At 38.7% G+C, this 9,497-nt stretch overlaps 1 protein-coding gene across 1 annotated transcript; it reads right to left on the reverse strand.

Annotated features, from left to right (window-relative positions):
- Nucleotides 1–2,680: 2,680 nt before the first annotated feature.
- On the reverse strand, nucleotides 2,681–5,110 carry rps16 (ribosomal protein S16). The gene is made up of 6 exons (XM_034075266.2): nucleotides 5,053–5,110; nucleotides 4,912–4,963; nucleotides 4,248–4,349; nucleotides 3,717–3,813; nucleotides 3,553–3,600; nucleotides 2,681–2,865 (listed from the first exon to the last, which is right to left on the reverse strand). Exons 2-6 carry the CDS (start codon nucleotides 4,957–4,959, stop codon nucleotides 2,720–2,722), a joined length of 441 nt encoding a protein of 146 aa, XP_033931157.1. The 5' UTR covers nucleotides 4,960–4,963; nucleotides 5,053–5,110; the 3' UTR covers nucleotides 2,681–2,719.
- Between the last annotated feature and the right edge of the window lie 4,387 nt (nucleotides 5,111–9,497).

Genomic DNA, 9,497 nt, shown 5'->3' on the forward strand with positions numbered 1-9,497 from the left:
ACATCCTTTTATGCGTTACATGTGGTATTACAATTTGCTTTTGCCCACCCACTGCACCAAAATGTCAATTGTTTTATTTCATTTCCTGCAGCCATCCATGGATAAGAGAAAATATTCTACAAACACTGTCTCATGAGACTTTGATAATGGTTGATAAATCATTAATAGGTAAAGTTATAAATTGTTAACAGCAATGTATAGGTTTCAAGTTTGAGAATGATCTCCTAAAGCAGTTTATTTTAATGCATATTAGGGTCTTACTAATTAGCGATCAAAAATGCAGTTACAAATGCGGATACAAAGTTAATAAATGGACGGCAGCCCTTTCTAAAAGGTCTTATCCCGTTGGAAAAGTCCCCATTGTGGTGTAAGGTGTAATGCTGGGAGAGGATAAACACAATGTTTCACAACCTGGCAACCCCAAAAGTGTTTCTCAATTGTGGCTTATATCTTAACATCATTAAATGATGTGTTAAGCTTTATTAAAGCCATTTGTTACAAAGTTTTAAACCCTTTCTAAACATTGGCTTATTAAATGTATAATTATTGTGCAGCTTTAAAAGGTAAAATAAGGTATTACTGTGTTATTTTAGTTAGGGCAGCTTTCCTTTTATGAAGGTTGTCCTATTCTACTCCAGCCATGAGATACAAATAATTATTTTAAAAAGAAAAAAGAGAAGGAGAGCTATTTCCCCATCACACAGAGCAGCACCAACATCCATTATCAACAGCCTCTCTTCCTCTGTTACCCTCAGCTGGCTGCATTATCCAAAATGGTTTCATCTCTGTTGTCTGAGTTCATTCTTTGCTGCAGAAAACAGCATTTCCACAGGCACAGAACGACACCGGAGCAGCGTTATGGCCTTTAAAGGTGAGGCGCAGGCAGGGGCAGAAAATAAACAGAAGTAAACAACAGTAGCAGTGGGGAGTGTGCCTCCCTGCTGTGTTGATTATTGGAGGGCTGTACACAGGCCTGATCCCCCCCGGGAGCTCAGCGAGCGGGAACGGCTGCTGCAGGCTGCCCACAGAGAGGCCAACAACATCTGGGCCTCAGCTCACCTCATTACACTCCTGTTGTTGTGCTGGAGTGGAGTGTGTGTTTGTGCAGCTACACTGGCACAAAAAAAACAGAGAGCCGTAACAAGCAATGAGAAGAAAATGAACTCAGAGTGCTGCAATTTGATGCCAAATGTGATGAGAAAATAGCTGTTTTTGTGTTAAGATGATAGGTGAAAGAGTGTTCTTATCGGGGTGGAAAATGCTGAACAAAAATATAATAAAGCCTAGAGTAATGAAAATAAGAATTGGGCACCGCGGGTTTCATTACACACACCTGAAAATGTCTGAGTGAAAAACCATCCATCAGATCAGCAGTGCATCATGCTGCCTGGTTACAATCACACAGGCCTGGAACAATAGTGTTTTTCAATATGGTGTTTACTAAATCAGCTTAGGTATCATTGTTAGATTATATCAAGGAAATTATTTATATGGCATGTTTACATGCAACTTGACAAAAGGGGATACAGTGTGGAATGGTAATGTGTTGCATTCATCATATACTGTGTGTCTGTATCTGTAACCAACAGTATGAGACTTCTGAAATGGCAGCAAGCCAGTTTCCTAATGGCTGCTACTGCTGAAGGGAGTCTTTTCCATCCATCAGTCCTCTGGCTCCCTCTGCTGGTTACATATGTTAGTCAGGAAGATACATAGAAAGAGTTGCTGATATTTGCATTGTTAGAAAAGTGACTGATTTTAGAAATATAAGAATGTATACCGATAATTTAAAAAGCCTTTTTGTTCCATCTTGGGTAGAAAGAACTTACCTACTTGTGAACTGACTTGATTGACTCCATTTAATTGTATCTAAGGGCTTTTGACATATCGAACTAGATTAAACACAGGTGTAATAAAATAATATAATTAACGATGGCTGAATGCATGTTTCACAACAGACATGTTCACCAGTGATAGTAGAAAATAATGACCTTAATGATGCCTCAGTTCAAGAGTCAGTGTTAATGTCATCAGATACACATGTGATCTTAGTACAAGTCGAAATACGACCAAAGGAAATCCTGGTATTGTGCAAGCCGACTGTCATTGCAAACTGGACACTTGATAGCAACTGAGCCCTAGTAATGTTATGGTTAACACCTGCGCTTTTCTTTTTATTTCATGTCAAAAGATTTAAATTGGGTTCATGCCCGTTTTAACGATCAAATATACCACTTCTTTAGAAAATACAATGTTTAAAAAATCTTGTTTTATTAGGACATGGAGCTGAACATGTTAGATTTGTTCAAATTAAGTGTTTCCCTTCAAATCTACTCAGTAAAGTACTGGTATGATTATTTGTATATAGGATTAGTATTTAGGTATTTTTCCTGTTGTGACTTTTTTTGTTAGAATATCAGTAGCTACATTTAAGGTGTTTATGTGAACTGAATGATCACATTGAAATGAACCATAATCAACGGTCTCCTGTAGATCAGCTTTTTCTTGTCCTCACCAGATCAAATTCAATCCCCAGGCATAGTAACATCAAGGATTTATAATACCAATCCAGATACATTTGTTGAGATTTTAACTCAACGACCAAACTATCTCACAACTATAGGAGAGGTTTTAAACAGGCTATGTGTACAGTGTTATGAAAAAACAATGCATATTCATGTCTTTGTTCCTCCAATTTATTAGAAAATGTACAGGGGGATTAACGGTAAGACTTCTGGTAGCGGGCACGAGCTCCAGGTCCACCGAACTTCTTGGACTCACAGCGACGAGGATCAGCAACCAGCAGGGTCCTGTCGTACTGGATCAGGATGTCCTTGATCTCTTTCTTGGAGGCCTCATCGACATCTGCGTATGGACAAACGCTCATTATTCTTAAAGTTCCATTTATAAACCTTCCTACATGCTTACAGAAAATGTTTACTATAATACAGTTAACACTGTAATTTAACTGATGATTATATTATATATTATAATATTATGAAATTATAAAGCAAAACCATGATCTTGTTTAACAAGAATCCTCGGACCATATGGCATTTACAACAGGCCAATAAGTATCACAGGACCATTTTTAAGCAACAACAAAATCTGAACAACAATATATCAAACAGCAGAATCAAGCATTATAATACCAAATAGTGTTTGATTTGTGATGCTTAAGCATTAGAAATATCTGTTGATTTCTGTTACAGGTGTTTCCAGGTTGTAGACTGTCATGTCATTTGATCCACTATCCAAGATGTCCTCAGGTCTATAGTCTCAGTTATTGTCCACCTTAAATGTTATCATCAGTGAGCAGCTCATAACACCTCACAGGGGAATACTTCGGTATGAAGTAACCCATTCACCTTAATCCTTAACAAATATGATAATTTGTCCTAAAATGCAATATTTGCTACTAAAATAGATCCCAGTATGTAAGACACTTCACGTGTATCTTTAGTTAATTTGGTTGAATATGTATGGCAAGCACTTGCTCAAAAGCTAGAGTGATGTTTGTCCTGCACACTACCATTAAGATGTAATACTCACACTTCTGATAGTAGGCAACCAGAGATTTGGAGATAGCCTGACGGATTGCTGCAAGACAAAAAGAACAATTCATGAAAATAAGGTGGAGAAAATATCTGTAGGCCGATAACTGCTGATGGATGTGTACGAAGCGTTTTTCCCTGCAAAGAGAATATTCTGCTTACCATAGATCTGTGCAACATGTCCACCACCCTTCACTCTGACTCTGATGTCAACTCCAGCAAAACGCTCCTTGCCGAGCAGCAGCACTGGCTCAAGAAGCTAGAATGAGAGCATGATGATGTCAAACTACATATTTTCGAGAAAGAAAGAGAAAATGTCGTGGTGACATTTGCTGGTGTTTCACAGAATGCTGACTACTATATTGCAGTCTAAATCCCACTAGCTTTGAAGGGAATTGCTGCATATCAGGCTTGATTCCATCTGCAATACAATTCCCTTAAGATAATTAAGTGTGTAATATGGCAATACAATTCCCTTAAGATAAGGGAATTGAAAAGGTCAGCTAAGGTAATAAAAAAAAAAGGGCAATACATTTAGCATCATCTTCAAATGCAGTGTTAAGTACATGTTACAACGGTTTCCCATGGGACCATGCCAATATCCCTGACCCATTTGATTGCAGATGTTAGGGGTTCTTATCTCCACCAGCGACCTGTGGACCTGATAATAACCCCTTTCTCACTGGGACTCACCTTGTACTGGAGAGTGGCTGGCTCCACCATATCCAGGGGTCTGCCGTTCACTTTAATGAGGCCATTCCCCCTCTTGCAGTGAGCAACTGCGGTGGCGGTTTTCTAAAGGCAGAAACATCATCACGATCAGTTACCATCAAAAACTACTGTAAGATTATGTTATTTAATATTTGAGCACTAATTGGGTGAAACCAACATCAGTCCTTGCGTCCTGTGCTTATTCAAAGAGGTTGTTAGCTCGTAAATCATCGGGCCATTTCTGGAATGTGGGTATCTTCTCAATTAGGTGCGTTAGTTTGGACGAAGAGACATTAACACCATTAACGTTGTCATTTTGTATAAAGTATCAGAAGCCCAGCGATTGATAGCATCTAGGCTACCTAGTTAGCTACACAAGATCGGATGCACAGCAATACAGAACGCCGGCTAACCTAGTGACACTTTTACACGTGATTTAGTATCATTTAACAACGCAAGAGGCTTCAAACCTCAGTTTCGGGACGTCGTAAGCTATAGTGGTCATTCATAGCAGTTAAATAGCTCGTTTACACCAGTGTAAAACTACGACACACGGCCACATTATGTTAGCCACTTTAGCTAATGCGTGCTAGCAAGACAGAGTAGCCACAACACCACATGTTCAATAATTCTATATTTTACTTACTTTACGTCCAAAGACCTGGACAGATTGCAAAGGACCTTTGGGTGGCATGTTTCTGAAACACACAGGGACAAACAGTTACATTAAAACACAGATAATATGTGTAATTTATACTATTTTAGCGGATCGGAGTGAAGAACGTACCGTCTTCAGCTAGGGTGCCGTACGGAGAGACCGATGGGGTTTTCCGAGCCGAACATCAGGGGCTGCTGCACGACACTTCAGTCTTGATTTATGGTAGGTTTTGCGACAGTTGCTCTTGCTCTACCTCCATTTTATTTTATTTTCACAAACTCTGTAGTTATTGAAACTATTCTCATTTTATACATTATTAATATAAATAATAACAAATTAACATGCTGTTTGTAAAGTGACTGATCATTCAGGTAGCTTTCTGAGTGCAGCATTTAATAATAATAATAATAAATTCGATTTGTAAAGCACCTTTCATTGCTAACAGTAATCCCAAAAAAGGTTTGTAGGCCTTTCTTGAAGGCGTCAGTGGTCTGTGGAGTACATTTACTCCTAAAATGGCTCAAAAGGCAATTTTCTACCATATAAATTGTGTCCTCAAAAAGGTATTGAGGTCACATTGTTAGTGGATATGGGAGTAAACCTTGCTTGTTCAAGAACATACATTATTATTATTTTATTGCAGACTTTGAATCTTTGAATATCAAATATAACATTATTTCAATAAATATTAAACTGTTAATACATTGTTACAGTGTATTTATTTTCCATCTGAGACCTTCTGTACTTGATTCGATCATGTACAATTCAAGGTGTTGGTGAAGTGTGTATATGAAGAATAAACTGAATTATTATGCCCTTAAAACAAGTCTGAATTTCTCTGTAATTTCCCTGCTCTGGCACCATTTCTGTTTTAGAGACAATTTAAGTTCACCAGTTGCTAAACAAGGAAAAAGAACACAAAATGTCAAGCATATTAGGAGTTAAAATAAAGTATTGTATAAAAGGCCACACTAGCAGATGTAAGAAGAAATGAGTGTATCAATAGACTCCAAGATGCATCTTAAAATATTTTAATAAATACTGTTTATAAACCATTATTTTTGCATATCTCAATTGTTTGATGTTCGAGTTGTGACTTTACAGGGGAGCCTCTTTTATTGTGACGTCAAAAGAGTAAACAGACGTCAAAACTATTCATAAAACCTGACGTCATAAAGCCATAATAGAAAAATAATAAATATATCACTTTGAACTGTAATGCTTTCTACCATATAAATTGTGTAACAAAACATAAATGGTAGGAATCTGAAAAACAGTGGGAAATAGTGAAGTGAATATATGCTTACATGGAAAGATAAATGACATGTTCAAATAAGGATAAGTTGTCTAAACAACAGAAACCAGAAGAAACCGCAGCACTGTTCTGCTGCCAACTAAAAGGAAAGGATCATGATACAAAGAAAAGTATAAATATCGTAGTCTCTTACATGGATGCTGCCAGAAATTGGAATAAGCTGCACCCACGCCATAAACCATGTTGATAAGCATGATAATATAATAATGTGTTTATTTAACATGATTTATATGTAGCAATGATAAAGATATACATTGAATCTTAAAATCTTATGTGGATTTTCTTTTTTAATTAGAATAAGAATCAATCATTAGTGTTCTGTCGAGTGTCCTCATCATACCCTTTTGTTTATGTATTCCTGCACAACACCACCCTCTAGTGTTGGTGAAATGAGCCAGATTATTTTTAGTGTGACATTGCCATCTCAGCTGGGGGCAAGGTTGTATCAACCTAGATGCTGTGTGGAAAAAAATCAGTGCAGAACGTTATTTCCACTAGATAACAGTATGAAAATGTAAACCAAACTCCCTGCTTCGTTTCATCAAACCTTATTTTTAGCATTATTGTGAATCAAACCACAGAGGTCACATGGTTCAACGCAGCTTTGGGATGAAGAGTTTAGGGTCGGGATATGGGAATATAAGGACATGGGAAAAAGGAAGTGAGGAGGTTTCTGGAAGTTAAATAACCGACTCTAGTTGTACACAAGAGACAGTCTTTGATCCGACCACATTGTTTTCATAGGAGGAAACTGGCGTCAAACTGTCCCCTTTCTGCTGTCTCAAGATTCACTATCGATGTGAAGTTGACAAAATAAGTGAGTATTTGTGGTGATTGACTTTGAGGGGGTGAAAATGTGCACTAGGCGCCTTCTCCACAGCCTTGAAAGAAACACTTGATAGATCTCAAGCACACACATCCTGAAGACGAGAGAAAAGTGTCAGCTTCAAGGCACAGCCTTACCCTTAAAGGAGGGAAGCAGCAGGGCCATTCCTGGGTCAGAGAAGGACTGAAGATAGATAGCATCTTGGGAATCTGTATACAGTGGCTTGAGTCATGTGTGCAGTGCCTACCTATGTCTGACATTTACTACAGAGAGACTGGTGTTTATAGTGTCAGCCACGGGTGAAAAGGCACCTGGCATCTTTTATTGTCAGAGGGAATGTGTACTCCCCTCAAGGCCTGGACTCCCAAATTCAAACCCCAGCGGTGTTCATGGAGCTATGGTTGTGTGAGAGCATGGGATTTAAAAGTTTAAGATGATCATGGTGAATTGATTTTTTTAGCAGTATACACCTTTGAATCTTTTTAAAACAAAGCTTTTACCTTCTACTCTGGCGTCTATTCAGGCCACTTGGGGGCAGTGACACAAGCTGTAGACACAACATTGATATATTGTCACTTAATCAAGTTTTATGTTAGCAAACGGCTAGTTATCTTCACACTCATTTGGATTCCTGTTTCTGATCTCCTATCTTTGAGTACTGTTGGCTTTCGGGTTTTGTGCATATCATATTTGTGTCCTTTGTTTGTTGGTGTTTTTATTATAGCTGGTTTCAGGCTCCCTTCCTTTTTTTTCACTGTTATTACTGTTTTGCAGTATTTTTCTGCAATCGTGGTGCTTTAAAGCAACCTCTAAATTCACAATGCCATTAGCAGGAGAATCGGAAAGGGTCTATTTTAAAGTGAATTATGACAAACGGTAGGTGTTTGGACCTTTTTCCTATACTGACAATTGGAGAATGCTCCATTGAAGAGTCATTATATAAAGAGCTTATTCCAGAGCCAAATCTAAATAATTCGCACAATACTCTTTCTTGTCCTTGCCCTCCCCTTTCAGTTTATATGTGAGCTGTCTGATGAGTTTATTAGCCAACAGATAGAGAGAGACTGTCAGTGCCAATATGCACCACAGAGTCAGGCAGAGAAGCTGGATGATAAGCTTCAGATAGACCTCTGTTTGTGTTTTGGGTCCACCTTGACCCCCATCATCATGTGCATAGGAAACATTTTAAGGACGCAAAATCGTCCCTGATTTCCTGCTCTGTTCAGCAGCCCGCTAAAGCATACAATCCTTTTGTGTTGCTCCCTGTCAAGTCTGTGTAACAATGTGCAGTCCTCTCAAACATCCGAAGCTAAACGCTCTCAGATTACAGCTCTGGACAGTCGAACTTCTGCAAAGGACTAACATAATAACTTATTCTGTTGACACACGGTAGATAAAATCATAATGTTCTTAAAAGATCTGAGACGCTTAAATCCCACATTCGTTAGGCAGACGGCGAGCTTCGGTGCTTGAGAAGAGGTGCAGAGCTTACAGAAGGAAGAGAGTCTGCAGTCACTCAGTCAAAGAGCTGGCAATAAATAAAGACCACACCATATATGTGCATTTCCTCTCCACGGCCTTATGGAAACACATCACCTGGAGGCGCGACCCCTTGACCTTGTCTTGTCACAGCACCGTGAGCATGAGACAACACTCAGATTTACAGGGGAGGAGATGCTGTTCCTGGTCGGCCATAGAGTCTTATTTGACCATAATAGGCCTTGCGGTGGTTGAAAAAGTGTTGCGGGTAATTGAAGTTTCCCTGAGCAGAAAGAGAAGATCGGCTAAACCCTGTGGGCGGAGAGGCCGAGAGAGGCGCCCAAGGTTTTGTGAGGTATACAGAAGCGTGGGTGCCATGGAAACGGCAGAAACTGTTTTAGGCTAGTGAGGCAGAAAAGTCTTCCCTGAGGAGAATCTGCAAGTCAAGAGAAATATGATTCAAGGCAACAGGTCTTACCTTTTATATCCTTGTGCGAGGATCCGTTAATAGCTCTCTCCATCCCAAATTGTCCCTGTGAGACATTGAGATCTAGAGATTTCATTTTATGACGCATATATACAGACTACTATGCATATAGACTACTGAAGATTGTATCTTCAACTATCACATAATATTGAAAGATTTTCAAAACAACATACAGAATATCAATCTAAACTCAATTTATTTTGGAGATTTAAAAAAGTGTATCTCAGGGTTTGAAGATACATTCATAATGAATTGGCAGTGGTTGAACAACATTTAAAAGTAAAAGTAGGCTATAAAAAGTATTAACATCAGAATGTACTTACATGGGACAGCCCTTTTCAGAATGATCTTCCCTTTAGGCCTAAATACTGCCAGGAAGCTTGTGAGTTTAGTTCAATCTATAATATTTCATAATAAATTATTGGTTTCTTCAAGGTAAGTCTTCAAGGTAACTTCAGCTGCAACTG

The sequence above is a fragment of the Pseudochaenichthys georgianus genome, chromosome 23 (genome assembly GCF_902827115.2).
Source record: "Pseudochaenichthys georgianus chromosome 23, fPseGeo1.2, whole genome shotgun sequence".
In the NCBI taxonomy this organism is placed as follows: Eukaryota; Metazoa; Chordata; class Actinopteri; order Perciformes; family Channichthyidae; genus Pseudochaenichthys; species Pseudochaenichthys georgianus.